This window comes from Suricata suricatta, chromosome 10, assembly GCF_006229205.1.
Source record: "Suricata suricatta isolate VVHF042 chromosome 10, meerkat_22Aug2017_6uvM2_HiC, whole genome shotgun sequence".
Taxonomy (NCBI): Eukaryota; Metazoa; Chordata; class Mammalia; order Carnivora; family Herpestidae; genus Suricata; species Suricata suricatta.
The window spans coordinates 133,003,779-133,021,438 of NC_043709.1; the positions used below are offsets into that span (position 1 = coordinate 133,003,779).

At 39.6% G+C, this 17,660-nt stretch overlaps 1 protein-coding gene across 1 annotated transcript in view; it reads right to left on the reverse strand.

The window, feature by feature from the left end:
• NET1 (neuroepithelial cell transforming 1) overlaps positions 1-17,660 on the reverse strand; it is a 51,324-nt gene that overhangs the window by 33,246 nt on the left and 418 nt on the right. The window contains exons 2-3 of the mRNA XM_029955194.1: positions 4,751-4,817; positions 306-365 (exon numbers count right to left, since the gene is read on the reverse strand). Of these exons, the coding sequence (XP_029811054.1) occupies positions 306-365; positions 4,751-4,817 (127 nt within the window). The remainder of the gene's footprint in view (positions 1-305; positions 366-4,750; positions 4,818-17,660) is intronic.

Consider the following 17,660-nt stretch of genomic DNA (forward strand, 5'->3'; position numbering starts at 1 on the left):
GCTCCGCCGTCACCGAGCCCCTACCTCCCGGACGGCAGGCCTGGCCTCTTTACGCAGGTGAGTGTGGCATCACCAGCTGAAGCCCATCAGTGTTCTGAGGGAGGCTTTCGCCTCATTTTTGACAAAGTAGAAGACAGAAAAAAGACAATGTAAGAGCTAATATTATCCAGTTCTGCAGTTAAAATTTAAAAAAACATTAGCATTTGTTATTCTTACAGCACAAAAATAAAACGCTACCTGCATAATTTTAGAATTCTTTAAATTCTTTTTAAAATTTTAAATTCTTTCCGAGCAGTAAGGCTTACCTTCAGATCAAGGCTGTTAAGGCTTACGACATCATCATCTTTCTCTCTCCGCTTTCTTTTCTGTATGAGAAAAAAGATTTCATTCTTATACAGAAGGAACGCAAGTTTTTCCTTAAACAAAGACTCCATAAAACCAGGAGAAAGTGAAGCTGTACTCGTAAGGAAATTATTTTTATGAGGAATGGAAAATTATCTCTAGCATATATACGGTTTAAAGAGTCCCCGGACTGAATCACCTCATGCTGTGAATTTCCAGTCTACTCAAAAACCTTGCGTAGAGTTTTTTCAGAACAGAACTCTTCTGTTAAGTCAGGGGCTGTCTGTACTTGTTAGAGGAACAAGTAAAATATGTTTTAAACATAAAGGCAACAGGTTTTTTAAAAACAGGAACACATATTATTTATCCTATGGAAGGAGCAGGGTCTTCACTAGGAAAACAATCCCCTTTTCTCATGGCCCAAAGTAACGAATCTTGTTGCTGAAGCAGGATTCATCAGCTAAGGCGAACACACTCCTAGTTATCATTCATGGTCCTCACTTGGCCCTGCTGGCACGCGTAGTGGCAAAACTGTACACAATCTTTAATTTCCGTCTTCTCTCACTATTGAAGACGAACGCCTCAGTAACACACTGCCCACCCACACCTCAGGGTAACTTTTCAGATCGCCAGGGACACAGCCTAGCTCTTGGAACTCTCAAAGCTCCCTTCCAGGACCTGGCCCCAACCCCAAGGAGAAACTGGCGGGGAATGGAATCAAAATCGAGCAGAATAGGGACAACAGAGAAAAGGAAAGATAAAGTTCAGATGAAAGTGGGGAGAACAGATGGAGCCTGGAAGTCTCAGAAGTGAAGCACCATAACAACAAGGAGAGACGGAGCTCTGTGAAGTCAAGAAACTTATCTGAACCACGTCTCTTTGTAAAGTTTTCAGAAAAACTAAATTCACATGAAACGAACGGAAAATTCTTCGAGTCAAATCCCACATAAAGTAAGTCTAAGAAAAAAGAGAAAAGGGCAAGAATGACATCCCTACAGGGAATGAAAGCACTTCAGAAGGAAATACTCAAAGAAGCAGAGCAAAAACTATGACATACAAGTTAGCTCAAAGACATTAAGAAAATGATAGAAGAAATGAGAGAATATACATAAATCAGAACTGGAAAAAGCTAAAAAAAAAAAAATGAAGGGACAAGAAATCTTTATTGATCCTAAGGTCATATCCAGAAGATCAAGAAAAACTATGAATAATATGATCCTAATTTTGAAGAGCAAACTAAGCAAAAATCCTGCACATGTATCTTACATGTGAGGCTGTGTGTATATAAATAATTGTATGAGGGGAAAAAAGAAGAGGGGGCGCCTGGGTGGCTCAGTTGGTTGAATGTCCAACTCTTGATTTCGGCTCAGGTCAGGATCTCACAGTTTGTGGGTTTGAGCCTCACATCAGGCTCTGTGCTGAGAAGTGTGGAGCCTGCCAGGGATTCTCCCCACCCCCCATCTCCCCATCTGCCCCTCCCTCTAGCTCTCAAAATACAGAAGTAAACTTAAAAAATAATAACTGTATGAGCAGCACAGAGGGAAGGACACGGTGTTGCTGGCTCGGGTTAGAGTGGACGTGGCAGGATGGAAGGCCTGACGGGAGAGGGAGGGGAGCAGGAAACTGCCAGGCAAAAAGAAGTGCGCTGAGGGAACATGCTTGTGCATGATTGCACTTACACGATTACACAGAATCATATACGTGTGCTAGCATGTGTATAAAGAAATTTAACAGATTTTAAAATGCCATACTGTATTTTCTTTTAAATATTTTAAAGTTCTGCTTTTCATATTGATATATTCAATCCATCTGGAATTTGTGTGTATCTGATATGAAGTGGCACAGTGAGCTGCCTCACCCCTGCCACCACGTGCTGTAAGCACGGCTCCCCGGCCAGCTCTCACACCAGCTGCCTCACCCCTGCCACCACATGCTGTAAGCACGGCTCCCCGGCCAGCTCCAAGCTAGCTGCCTCACCCCTGCCACCACGTGCTGTAAGCACGGCTCCCCGGCCAGCTCTCATGCCAGCTGCCTCACCCCTGCCACCACGTGCTGTAAGCACGGCTCCCCGGCCAGCTCTCACGCCAGCTGCCTCACCCCTGCCACCACGTGCTCTAAGCACAGCTCCCGGCCAGCTCTCATCTGCATGTCACTTCCTGAGCTCGCTCTCTACCGGCTACCCCCGCATCCACAGAACGCGCCCATAATTACTGTGCCCTTGGAGTAAGTCTTAACAGCTCCCATGGTAAGTCAGACGCTCCCCTACTTGCACAATGCTATTATTCTGGGCCTTCTACTTTTCTCCCTAAATTGTAGAATGACAGCTCTAATAGTCGAGTGGGACTTCTATCAGAGCTGCACTGAATTTACACATATGAGGAGTACTGAGATTTTAATGTTACTGAGTCTTTCCCTGCATAACTATCTCTCCATTTAATTTGGTCTTTGTTCTTTATTAATGCTTCCCAATTTTCCCCATAAAAGTCTTGCAGACCTTTTTATAGATTTATTCATAGTTTTAAAAATTGTTTTTATTCAATAAAACCATCTTCACAAATTACATTTAATTGAATATTACACACATATATATTCCATTTAATTCTTTCGATAAACTTCAGAGCCAGTAATCCTGCTGGAACTCTTATTAGTCCTAACAGCTGCTATTAATATTCTCTTGGATATTCTACGGAGACAGCCATAGTGTCCCTAAGTTATGACATCGTGTCTCTCCTTTCTGAAGTGAACAGCACCTGTTTTCCTGCCGGACTGTGTTGGCCAGAAGCACTACTACACGATGTTGAATGGACACGGTGACACCAGGCTTTTTCTCAAATTTTAAGGGAATGTTTTAGTCTGTGTTGGTCTTGGGCTAAGAAAGTTGTGTTCTATTCCTGTTTGCCAAGAACTTCACTATGACTGGGGCTGATTTTATTTTTGTCTACTCTCACTCTTCCTCCTATTTAACTTGGTTCGTTCTAAATGATTCCTAGATGCTTACTTTTTGTTCCTTTCTTAAACTATGTATTTATAACCCTACCTCGTAGGACTCTTAGTCACATCCCGAAGTTTTAATACACGAACCATGAGCTGGTCCTTTTATCATGGGAGAGCGCTACGGAGTGTTTTCCCAAGTCAGACGCACCATTCCAGGGGACATGTAAGCTATCTTCTCTGGGGTGCAAGAGAAAACTGTCAGAACTTTTATTTGTATGTATTTATTAATTCTTAAAAATAAACTTTACCAATATTTAATACACAGATGATGAGCTCATCATCACTTATAAGGTTAAAGACAACGGTGATCTAATCAGATCCAGAAAGTTGATTTCTCACTGTAAAATTATCATGGCTATTTGAAATATGGACTTATGTCCCTTATGTCCACTATCATGAATTTTACCTTAAGTGAGTACTATGTTTTGAGTTATTAGTTAATGACGGTGGAACATAAACATTCTAAATGAATATATCAGGGTTACGTGTTCAAAATATTTTTGCTGATAGGTTTGCAAAATCAAGTTTGGAGGTATTTCTCTACTCAAGTCTTTCTGTTTGAGTTTAGACTTGTCAGCTCGTAAGGGAAGGAAACCAAGATGAAAAGTTTCAAGGAAGATACAGAATTGTATTGAAATCAGGACACCTGCTATGAATATTTTACTGACCAATAATACTTGTAATCTGTATAAGAGCACAGAAATCTTAACAGCAGTCCCCAACAGAAATATAAACTAAACACAAAAGATCAGAATACAAATTAACATGAATTGCTGAACCCATCAGCACATGATCAAGTAAAGCTTGGCAAACTAGAAACAGAATAATTTTTGCTATTTATCCCAAATAGGGAAACATAAGAAACATGCTCTATTTGTACATACAGGAGTATTATAAGGTAATGAGTTTTTAATTATAAAAATAATCAATTTTCTGGTATGAGTTTGCATAGTTAGATGCCTTTGTAAATCTTACTCTAAAAATAATGAAACAGTCTCTCTATACTAGGATGATTAATAACAAAATAATTCATACACCATATATATACCATCTGCAATCATTTTTACATTTTTTAACCAAGGAAAAAGCTGTAAGACTATGTACATAAAAACAACTTAATGTTTCCTAATATATTCTCTTAATTTTCACACTGGTAGGAATAAAAGGAAGGATTGTATAAGGCTAAAAATAAACAGATATGGTACTTTTCAAAATATGTTTTATGTTTAATTGAAATGAATTTTTACCTTGTTAGCAGAAAAGAACGGAATCAGGCGACCACAGACGGCAATAGAAACTGTACCTCAAGATACTCAGATACGTCTAGACATCTGAGCTGGACACCAGACTGAAAGACAACCTAAGAATTAAATCTATCAGTGTCTTAAAATTAAAAACTTAGTTTGCTACTCACCAAAGTGAAGTCCCAATGGGGGCCAGGTGTTAAAAATGTGAAGGAGCTCCCTCTCCGAAGGGAATGTCTGTTGAAAGAAAATTCGAGCAACAAATAAGTTGAGAGTAACTTTAGTAACATAAAGCACTAGATGGATGAAAAGCTATCTTTTTCATATGTTCAAAATTGTTTAAAGCAGACTTATTAATCATTCAATTGTAAAAGTAAAAATGAGGGAATGCAAAACAAAGTCAGGGTGTGAGTTCTGGTCACTTTTAGAATCTTTATAAAAGTGAAAGGGCCTTTATAAAATTAGAAAAGAGATTAAAAATAATTCCCCAAACTGAGCAGGGTTATTTTAGAAACATATACATGATTCAATAGTAAGAAATCTATTTATACAGTATATTATACCAATAGGACAAATAAGAAGCAGTAAATGATGCAAAAATTGTCTAATAAAATTCAATATGCACACCTAATATTTTAAAAACAAGAATAAAAGGATGCTCAAGGTAATAAAATCCAAATGCAATTAATTTGTATTTCATGTTTACATCTCTTCCATGTACTGATTTTTTAAAAAAATTATAGTTTAATTAACCAAGAAAACTACCACAAACTCTGAATAACTATATCCAAGACAAAGATCTCAAGCAAGATTACTTGACTAGGATTTTGTTGGTTACTATTAAGTGACAGATTTTTCTTCTGTGTTATTTTTCCATTCAATGTAAGGAATTAAGTAAGAAATCCTTATAACAAAAACCTCTTCACCTTTATAAAACATAAACCTCTGTGTTTATGAAACACGTAGAAAATCACAAAATGTAGCTAGCACAGGAAATTCGGTTTATAAACTACACTCACCATTAATCACTTCAGATGTAAATAAATATAAAAATAGGTTTTCCCTCATATAGAATATATGATAATATAGAAATAAATGATAATTAAATGAGAAAAGCAAAATCTATTTATTTCGAGCTTGCTAGAGGGAAGGGAGTCACCCACCATCCCTGTGATTAGGCAGACCCTTACCCCTTAGAGTGGGAAATCCTCAGAGTGGAGAGAAGGGAAGGCTTAGGGTGGGCCTGGAAGCTGGGGTGAGCGCGCTTCCTCTGTGATTGGCTGGGATTGCACATTTGGCTTGCTCTGATTGGTTCAAAGTTGGAAGTAAGGATAAGACTTCGGGAATCCGACAGTTAATGATGACTGAGGGTTGATTGTTACCTCAGTTACTGTTCAGCTTTCTGGACTCTAAGGCCGTCCTCCATTGTATATCATTCCACCTCTCACCCTGACCCTCACGGTCTCTGTGCGCTACAAATTACAGAAATCCCACCGATGGCTATTACACCTACAAGAATTTACAAGCTGAAATCAAATACGAGGGCTTTGGTAGTTCTCTAAGCTAAACATAAAGCCGAAGTTTGTTTGTATTTTGACAAGAACACAAGGGAAGATGGCTACAAGGAGGAGGAGGATCTCGAACAGGCTTCACAGAAAAACCAACACTGGAGTGACACTAAAGATGACTCCAAGAAACAGCAATGAGCACAGCACACAAGAGCCTTTGGGGTTTTTTGGGCAAAGGGAACAACACACGCTCCAAGAGGGAGTGAGATGAATTATATTCAGGAAACTGCAAATACAGTAGTTCCTCATGTTTGAGTATCAAAAGAAATAAGGAAGGGCCTTACAGAACAACCCTTAGAGAGTGTGGACTTGATCTTGAATAAGTACGGTGGCAGCTCAGCGACGGAATTCTAAGTAACGAGGAGGATGAACTGGAAGAAGGCAAGACTCGTCAGAAGACCAGTCAGGAGGAAGCCCCAATACTGCTTACAATGGAGGGTAAGGGGTGGACGCAACGCGATAGCCGCCAAGTTAGGAGAAGCAGATTAGAAAAAGGGCTCAGGGACGAAACCGGAAGAATCTTCCTTTTCCTCCCTATGCCGGTTCCGTTCAGTGTCTGCCAAGGTTGCTGACACTGTGAAAATATAAGTCCCCCAATGATAATTAGAAATTGATGCAGAAAGGTCTGAAGATATTTAAAGCAAACATTTCCTAAATAATTATTTGTGAAAGATTAAAACACATAAGCCTTTTATTACTCTTAAAGCTCAGTGTTTTCCCCTGAGGGACTCTTTAGAGGAGCAAGATAACTAGTTTTTCTTGCCACTGCAGAAAAAGTAACAATGAAGAAAACGGTATGATTTTTGATAAAACATTCAACGAGGTACTGTATTTAGGTTAAACCAACATAACATCCAAAATAATTATAATCCATATGACTACACAGTGCCAAAAGATCAAGGGGAAAAACATGTATCCATTGACCACACTTTTTAAAAACGCTGAGCTATGTTAGTTCTATCAGATACTATGTGGTTAATAAGAGCATCAGTGGGGACTGGGTTGAGAAGCAGGAATTATGAGTCCTCAGAAGATTATTTTAAATCCAATGCAAATATTACAAAGAAGTAATTATGGTGGCACTTAAAATATCCAGCAAATACTTCCTTAGGACAAGTGTTGAGAACACAAAACCAAAGCTATTCATTTCTTTAGTCCCTAGAATCAACCAAACTGACCTCAGAATGAATTTGATGTTTGAAAGCTAGAAAGAAAAATAGCTTAAATAGGTCAACTGGAAAAATACTTCCAACCAGATGGTAAGATTCTTTCCAGTGCAAGCTGTAATCAGTTTTACAGTAATGCTATTTTTTCCCAATTCAATAACAAGCACCTATTTGTTTTGAATACCCATGGAGAAAAAGAACCCAATATACACATTGTGCCCAGAAATCATGTAAGACAGTGCCAACTTTTAAAAATCTTGGAAAGACACGCAGTGATCTTTTACAGAGGTCAGGCTCCAAATGTAAATAATAGCTATTTTAGTTCCTTGTGGGAAAAAATTTTTGATTTCATAAAATAAAAAGGTTATAAGTGGCCTTTCCAGAAGATACTAAGTCCATTTAAAGAAGTATTAACAGTTGAAATAGGAAATGACAGTCCATTGTTTTAATAATTTGTGTCTGAGCTCTTAAAGCATAAAATAAACTCACACATGAAAGAAGGAGCTTGGTGTATTAAACCGTGTTTCCTATTGATCCCGCTGTGATTATTCCTTGGCCTCTAACATCTGTACTTCCCTTACCTACCTTTGGGTGTGGTTTTGAACAATGTAAATTATTTTTACAGTAAACTAGTTTTAATCTAAACAAAACATAATGACAATCATAAAGCTGATGTTCAAGAAGAGAAAAACTTTGTTAATTCACTCTTAAACCAAACTATGATTTCAAAGATTATGATTTGTGTCATGACCCTCTATCATGGAACATAATTAAGAGCTGAATTGAATTCTAAATAGAGGAAACATAGCTCAATGAACACTTTTCGTAAAATGTATAGAACAAGAGGAGTGAGAAAATTCTTCCAATTATAAAGGAAAACCATAAAAATGTAAAGATATGGGTTTATAATAAGGTAGATATTTAGGGGTTTACAATGAAAAACAACCAAATTGAGTTAGCAAAGTAATGTTTTTAAAAATCCAGCAAAATGGGAGGGCTAAAGATAGGAGTCCAGCAGCCTAGGTCACGGACGTCAGCAATAAGAAGGCTTGAGGCACAGGGCACCTGAAATACGAAGAAGTGTAAGTGACAATCAAGTGTGGTGCCTCTAGAGCCGCTGCGGAGATTCAGACCCCGGTGGCAGAACCAGGAAGGAGCCCGGCAGTGCGGAGGGAAAGCGGTCCCCGCCCCGCCGGGCAGCTCACGTGAACGCCTCAGCCTAGTCACAGACTACCTACAAACACCTGAAAGGAAAAATATGAATCTATAACTGCCCAGGTACCACGGAGGTAGAAAGAATGATGAAATGTGAACCATACAGAAATTGATAGCTAGCATTTGTTGATATTCGGGGTGCTGAACTACTCAGGTTCTCAATTTCTTTGCGAATTAGGCAAGAAACAATGACAAATATTACTGAAACAATTCATTTACTTGGGTCAATTATCTGATATGGTGGAGTGTTCGGACTGCTCAGCATCTTTGCTATTAGGAAATGGTCTCTTTCTCTTCATGAAGGTGCTGCAGGAGCTGAGTGTAAGTAGACTATACCCCTAACCCTACTGAGGCTTCCTCAACTTCGCTGTCCGTGAGCCCCACATAACAGACACATTGTGGATCCTCTCTAGTCTAGTCTAGTCTAGTCTAGAACGAAGCTGAGCACCTAGAAACCAGCACACACCCGCACACACACATTCTCGGCATCACAATATTCTATACCAATACTCCGACTGTCACATAGTGCCTTTACATTATTTAATTCCAGTATCCTTATCAGGTTGCCTTGCCCACAGCATGGAATTCAGGGGAGAGGGTACAGGGGATAGATAACAGCAGCAAGTATCGGTGAGGGAAGAGAATAATACCTAAAAGCATACATATTTGGAAATCAAGGGCTTTGGAAAACAGTTTGGCAATTTCTTAAAAGTTAAACACTGCTTCAGATTCTGTGTCTTCCTCTCTCTCTGCCCTTCTCCTGCTCATGCTCTGTTTCTCTCAAAAATAAGTAAATATTAAAAATCTTAAAAAATAAAAATTATACATAAGCTTACCATATAACCCAGCAAATCCACTTCTAGGATTCTACCCAAGAAAAATGTAAACATGTATCTCCCCCAAAGACTTCTGTATAAATGTTCACAGCAGCATTATCTGTAACAGACGAAACTGGAAATAATTCAAATCTCTAACAACCAGTAAATGAAATAATAAAAATGTGGAATATTCATTTCATATAATGGAATTCTATTTAGCAATAAAAATGAAATATTCATGCATGGCATAATATGGATGAACTGCAAGATTACATATTATATGATCCCATTTATATGAAATGTCCAGAAATATACATCTATACAGATGGAAAGCAGATCAGAGGCTGCCTCGGCCTGAGGGTGGAAGAAGGATAATATCTGTGGATATGAGATGAAATTTCTAACCGTGGATTGTGGGGATAGTTGCACAGCTGCATACATTTACTAACAGTCACTCTACTACACACAATGGGTAAATGTCATGATATGCAAATTATATCTCAATAAAACTGTTAAAAAGAAATCATTTGACATGGGATCAAATAGCTTTAGGAGCTATTGTGGGTATCCTTTTATTTTTAGCAACTATATAAACTATATAAAGAGTAGTAACGACAATCCCAGGTTATAAAGAACGGGCTCAACTACTTGTTTGTATGTCCTAACAAGCTTACACCCTGCCGGGGTCCAGCGGTCTCTACTCTTTCTTCCTGCCATAGCCAGAGCGGTCACCACACATATGATATGTTGCCCCCAAATTAACATTCAGCAAAGGCAAATCAGCTTCGTAATCCTTTACTTAACTTGGTAAAGACTTTAAAACAGTAAGTCATCCACTTCTCCTAAGTTCTGTCCATTTTTGTTGATCTTTCCAAAGGACCAGCTTTTGGCTTCATTGAATTTTTCCCACTATTTTTCTATTCTCTGTGTCATTAATTTCTACTTTAACCTTTATTATTTCTTTCCTTTTGCTTGCTTTAGGTTTAGTCTGCCCTTCTTTATCCAATGTCTTAAGATGGAAAATTATTCGAGATTTTTCTTAATATAGGTATTTATAGCTATAAATTTCCTCCAAAGCACTACTTTAATTGGATCCTATACATTTTGATAGTCTGTCTTCATCATCGTTTATATCAGATTTTTTGTGATTTCCCATTGTTTTCTTCTTTGACCCGTTGATTATTTATGAGTGCATTGTTTAATTTCCACATCTTTGTTAGTTTCTCAATTTTCTTCCTGTTGATTTCCAATTTCATTCCACTGTGACTGAGAACATATTTTTATTACTTATATCCTTTTAGATATATTTTTATTTTATGCCGTAGAGTATGGTCTCTCACGAGGATGCTTTCATGCGATTTGAAAATGTATACTCTTTTTGGATGCAGGACCTACAGATGGCTGTTAGATCTAGTTGGTTTATAGAGTTGTTCAAGTATTATATTTCTTTGTTGATCTTCTAGTTATTCTACCATTATTGAAGATGAGGTATTGAAGCTGCTATTGTTGAACTGTCTATTTTTCCCTTCATTTCTGTCAGTGTTTGCTATCTGTATTTTATCTGGTTATTAGGTGCATATATATTTGTAATGTTATACTTGCCTGATGGATTGATCCTTTTACCATTATAAAATGGCTCCCTTATCTTTGGTAACTGTTTTTTTTTTTGTTTTAGATTCTGTTTTGTTTGATATTAATATAGCCCGTCTAGCTTTCTTGTGGTTTGCTGTTTGCATGATTTCTGTCTTTTTACTTTCACGCTATTTGCATCTTTGAAGCTAAAGTATGTCTCCTATAGATGGTACAGTTGACCCTTGAACACTGTGGTTTTGAGCTGCATGGGTCCACTTATAAGTGGATTATTTATAGTACAGTAGAAATTAATGACACAGAATAGAAAAATAGTAGGAAAAATTCAATGAAGCCAAAAGCTGGTCCTTTGGAAAGATCAACAAAATGGACAAATCTGTAGGCAGAGAGACCAAGATAAAAAGGAGACTCAAATTACTAGAAACAGAAATAAAAGAGGGGGCAATACCACTTACCTTACAAAAATAAAAAGAGTTGTAAAAGAGTACCATGAATAATTGCATGCTTACAAATTAAATAGCATAATGAAATAAGCAAATTCCTAAAAGACACAAATTACTGAAATTGAATTAAGAAGTACATCTAGAACAAGGGAAGAGACTGAATTAGCAATCAAAAAAAAATCTGCAAAGTCCAGGTCCAGATGGCTTTACCCCTGGATCCTACCAAACATTTTAAAGAATACCAATTTTTCACTAACTCTTCTAAAAAATGAAAGAGTAGGGAAAACCATCCAACTCATGAGACCAGTATTACCTGATACCAAAACCAGACAAGGACATCAGAAGAAAACTACAGACCAATGTATCTCTTGTGAACACAGATGCAAAAATCTTCAATAAAATATTAGCAAACTGAAACCAAGAGTATAAAATTATATACCATGACCAAGTAGGATTTATACTAGAAATGCAAAGTTGTTTTAACACCTAAAATTTAATGTAATCGTCTCACATTAATATAATAAAATATAGACCAAAGTGGGGGTAAGGGGGTGAGAGAGAATATTTGACAAAGATCTAAAACCCTTTCAAGATGAAATCACTTGAAAAACTAGGAATAGAAGGGAACTTCCTCAGTCTGGTAAGGGCATCTACAAAACCCCATAGCTAACAGCATAGTTAAAGGTGAAAGACTGCATGCTTTGCCCCTAAGATCAGGAACTAGATAAGGACTTTTCCAGTCTCAGTGATTCTACTCAACAGTGTACTGGAGGTTACAGTGAGAGCAATGAAAAAAAGAGAAAGAATTAAGGTATCCAGGTTGGAAAAGAAGAAATATAACTATTTATATTCTCTGACCTAATCTTGTATGTAGAAAATCCTACAGATTCACCAAAAATCTATTAGAATGCGCTCAGCAACAGTGCAGGATACAAAAATCTACTTACAAAAATCAACGGTATTTTTATACACTTGAAATTAAGAAACAAATTCCATTTACATTTTTATACACTTGAAATTAAGAAACAAATTCCATTTACAACAGTATCCAAAAGAAAAGATACTTAAGTAACTTAAGCAAGTAGTACAAAAGTTATCCTCTGAAAACTACAAAATCCTGCAGAAAGAAGTTAAAGGTCTAAATAGTTGGGAAAACATTCTTTGTTCATAGGTTGGAACAGTTAACATTGCTAAAATGGCAATACCCCCCCCCCCACAAATCGATCTGCAGATTCAGTGTAATCCCTATCAGAATCTGAGCTGACTTCTTTGTAAAAATTGACAAGCTCATCCCAAAATTCATAAGAGACCCAGAATAGCTGAAACAATCATGTAAAAGGAAGAACAAAGTAGGACTAGTATGACTTGACTTTAAAAACCTCCTACAAAGTAATGATAATAAAGTGTGGTGCTGGCAGAGGATAAGCATACAGATCCAAGGAATAAAACTGAAAGTCCAAAAATAAACAAAGATACCTATGGTTAACTGGTTTTTCATAAGATTTTTCTCCATTTGATGGACAAAGAACAGTTTTTTCAACAAATGGTGCTGGGACAACTGGATAGCTACCGGAAAGGAAACAGTACCCTCCTTTACATCACATATAAAAATTCACACAGGTCGAAGACCTAAGTACCAGAGCTTAAACTAGAAAACATATGGGTAAACCTTCAAACCTTGAATTCAGCAAAGGATTCTTAGATGTGACACCAAAAGAAAAAGCAACAAACAGAAATTTGACTTGATCAAAATTAAAAACTTTTGTTCAACGGATATTAGGAAACTGATAAGACAACTCACAGAATAAGAGAAAATATTTATAAATCATATATCTGATAAAGAACTTGAGTCTAGAATAAAGAACACTTATAACTCAATAATGAAAAAAGGACAAATAACCCAATTAAAAAACGGGCAAAGGATAGGCCACCAAAAATGGCCACGTGATTCCGTTCATATGAAATGTCCAAAACAGGGAAATAGAGACAGAAAGGAGATAACAGCCTGAATAAACAGTGGGGAGGGATTTGGGGAGGGGAATGATAACTGAAGATCCTGGGGCTTCTTTTCCATATTAAAATGTTCTAAAGTTGACTGTGGTGATGCTTACACATATCTGGATACATAGAAAAACACTGTATACTTTGTTTTTTTTAATGGTTTTTATTTTTGAGAGACGGAGACAGTGCGAGCAGGGGAGGGTCAGAGAGAGAGGGAGGCACAGAATCTGAAGCAGGCTCCAGGCTCTGAGCTGTCAGCACAGAGCCTGATGAGATCGACCTGAGCCAAAGCTGGACGCTTAACCGACTGAGCCCCCCGGGCGCCCCACACTGTACACTTTAAATGGCTAAAAATGTATGGTATGTGAACACTATTTTTTAAAAACTCACTAATCCTTTCATTTTTCTTGTATGTTGTTTTTCAAATTAGTGTACAGTGACTTTATCTACAGAAAGTTCTATATTTACATAGACTTTATATCAGTCTTTTTCCTTACAATTTCTGGATCTGATGTCAGCTTAAACAGTTGTTTCTTATTCCACTATTAAAATTACCCTGCCGTATTTTATGTATTCTTGGAGATGTCGTACATCCTCTCTGGGAAACGGAGTTTGGATTAGTTGCCGCACTACCTAGTTTTCCTCCAAGACTCTGCGAAGTTCATTACTCTCCTCAGGCTGCCCGTGCCAGCACCCTTTTCTCAGCAGACCTCATTTCCACTCTCACACAGAAGAATGACAGAAAAATGGAAGCCTGGCGGGAAAGGTCTCAAATTCTTGCTCACAACCTACCCATTCCCCAAACTTACCTAAAAGCAGACCACCCATAGCTTTTAGCCAGGCTAAGTTCCTTCCTTTACTGCCTGTGGGCTGCTTGCTAATCACCTCTTCTCTCCCCTCCCTCTACCTGTAACCCAAAGACAACAAGGTTGTCCTCGAAGAGTCTGCTGCACGGACTTGTGTTGCCTCCATTATTCTTTCTTGCCTTCCTATTTTTTTCAAAGTGTAATCCATACTCAGTACTTCTTGTTTTCCAATCTCATTGCTACCTATCAAATTCAATCACTCCTCGTTTTTCATTTAGGCTATTGCAGACTGACCTCCCACCAAGTTATTATCTGTACTTGGGATTTTTAATTTGGTATCCATAGCTGGGCTGCAAGGGACCACGTATTTGAAATTTTATGTATATCAGCACTTTTCAGAAGCAGTTTTGTAAGACTTAAAGAGTGTTATGACTCCCAAATGCCACCTATTTTTCTCAATGAGGAGGGAATGACCTTTAAAAATGCAAATATGATCATGTCATTGGCTTGTCTTTCAGTATTTCCCCATCACCTTGGATAACTCTCAGGGGACCCAAGGCTCCTTCATGATGTGGCTCTTTAGGATAATCTCTCATCACTGTCCCTAAATCTTCCCCGTTACACAATTCGCCCCTAGTCACAGCCAACTAGGTGTGATACCTAGACCTCATGTCCATTTGCCTCAGGACCTTTCTGCGTGCTTCTCCCCTACATGAAAAATCACCCATTTACACCTCTCTAACCTGGTCCTCCAAGACTCAGGATCCCAACGGGAAATCGTTTCTTGTTCTTTTCGTTAGTGTTCCTTTTATTTGTTGTGCCTTGTTATATACCTTTACAGGGACTTGCATCACAGTTAACTTATTTTTCTTTTCTGTCAAGTCATAAACTCTTTTGAGTATTTTCCAACTCCATATTTCTAGTGTCTGGGATTCACATACTTCTTGAAAAAATCATACCTCATTCTCTCAACCCATTGCAAACATTGTAAATTCAGTGTTTTAACTAGTCTATGGAAATGATCTAAGATAATAGGCTCTTCTCATTACCAGATTTAATGGTCATTTTGTTCCGTATCTAACTTGAACTTTCTAAACCTTCCTTATCAGTAATATTTGACTGTTCATTGGCTGTTCTTGGTTCTTTTCCTATCTCCCCAGAGGCCCCTTCTGAGTATCCTCTTTACCCTGACCTTTAAATGTTGGGAGACCCTCAAGCTCTTTACTTATATTCACAATCTCAATGACTTTCTAGTTCCATGATTTCAAGTCTATTTGTTGACAACTCTCAAATTTATATCTGGTTCCATAGGTGGCTTTGCTTTACGAAATTTCAGTGAGCTAAATGCTTAAGATTTGTGCACTCTTTAATTCAAGTATTACAGTTCAATAAAAGGTTAAGAAAAGCAAAAAGAGAGCAATGAGTAGAATAATCAATCATACTTCAATTTAAGAAAGAGAAAAGAAAAACTGTGATGAACTCTTTAATAGGATTCAAAACCTATTCCCAAAGCAACCTCTGTCCCAGCCTTCCTCCTGAGAAGGGTAAAGCCCAGAGCTCGGGCCAGAAACCTTAGCGTTCCCTCTGCCTTTTCCTGTTAACTCCACACTTAATGCATCTGCAAATCCCATCAGCTCTATATGCAAACACATCCCAAATGTATTTTTCACCTGTCCCACTGTGATACGATGTCTCAACTACAATACCTCTGCTTCTAGGTCCCTGCTTCTCTCAACAGGTAAGAGTCAGAGTGGTCCTTTTAAAACTCAGGTCACACCATTTGTTCTCGCTTCCCAACTCACTAATTCAAATCTGAAGTCCTTTCAGTGGTATCCCAGGTACTGCGATCTGGCCCAGCGACGTCCCGGACCCCTTCCTCTGCCCTTCTTCCCCTTGTTTCACTCCACTGGGTCCTCTTGGCTTCTCGCAGATCCTTAAACACACCAGATGAGATCCTACTTCAAGGCCTTTGCGCTTGCTGCTGCCCCCTCCCCAATTCACATGGCTCAGAGCCTTAATTTCTTTAGATCTCAAATGTCATCACCATGGGAGGCTTTTCCTTTTGCTTTTTTAAAAGTACCAACAGTGGGGTGCCTGGGTGGTGCAGTTAGGCATACAGCTCTTGATTCAGCTCAGGTCACAGTCTCAGGATTCCTGATCTCAGGCTCTGTGCTGACAGAGCGGAGCCTGCTTGGGATTCTCTTCCCCTCTCTGCCCCTCCCCTGCTCGCTCACTCACTCACTGTCTCAAAAATAAACAGACATTAAGAAAATAAAAAAACAACACTACCCTCTCGTAATCTCTACCCCCTTGACCATGCCTTAATCCTCTTCCCAGTATGCCCACCTGATACTGTACATATGTGATCACAGTCTTTCTCCCCCAATAAGAATTTAAGCTTCATGAGAGGAGACACTCCATCTATTTTATTCACCAGAATTCCCAGTACCTACAACAACGTCTGGACCGTGCCCAGCACACCACTGAATGAACGCGGAGGGAATTTAACACCGACGGACCGCCTCTTCTTATTCATTTCTGAGACTCCATTTCCCTTAACTAGTCCTTCCACCTCTCAGGCTGCAATGCCTTCTTTCTCTCTGCCCTCAACACTTGTTCAGAGAGTTCACAAAGCTGTCAGACAAGAAGCGCCCTAAACTACAAAATAACGAAGATCAGTTTCTGATGAAAAATACCCTCGGTCTCTGCAGAGTGCCCTAACAAGGGGTTTATGCGGTCGCCCCGGCGGCTCAGTCGCACGGACGAGCGAGGCCTGCTGGTTTCGGCTCGGGTCATGATCCCCCGGTTTGTGGGTTCGCTGGGCTCTGGGCTCACGGTGCGGGGGCCTGCTTGAGGTCCTGTCCCCTCCTTTCTGGCCCTCTCCCGCGCACTCTCAACAGTAAATAACGTTAAAAAAAATTGAAAAACAAAACAGAAACCCCAATCGGTTGATAAACGCCTTGTTGATGGAAGTGAGGTGTCCTATCCCTCAAAAAGGAGGCGGCACATGCAGGCCTGGCTGGACACTAAGTACGTAAGGGGCCGGGGTGTATGCAGACGTAGGGGCTCCCGACCCGACGCGCAGCTGCGGAATTGTTCCTGAAAAGGCGGCCGAGAGCCCTGCGTGCACAGGCGCTGCGTTCGCTGTTTTACACCCGCAGGAAGCGGTACCATCAGAATCCCGATTTCGCAGACGAGGACCTCCGAGGCGGAAGGTCCGCGGCCAGTCCCCGGACCCTGCCGCCTCCTGCGGGGCGGCGGGAAGGCGACGTCCTCGGGCCCTCTGCACACCGCCCCTCCGAGACCCTCTGCGGCCCGCCCTTCCGGACACTCGGCACCGAGCGCGCTCGGTGCGGGAACAGAAAACGCCGGCGACCGCGCCCTGCGGTCTCCGCATCCGGGAGGCTGGGCCCGAGAGCCGGGCCGGTTCGCGGACCGGCCGGGGCGCGGGAGCGGGGTGCCGGCGTCCGCGA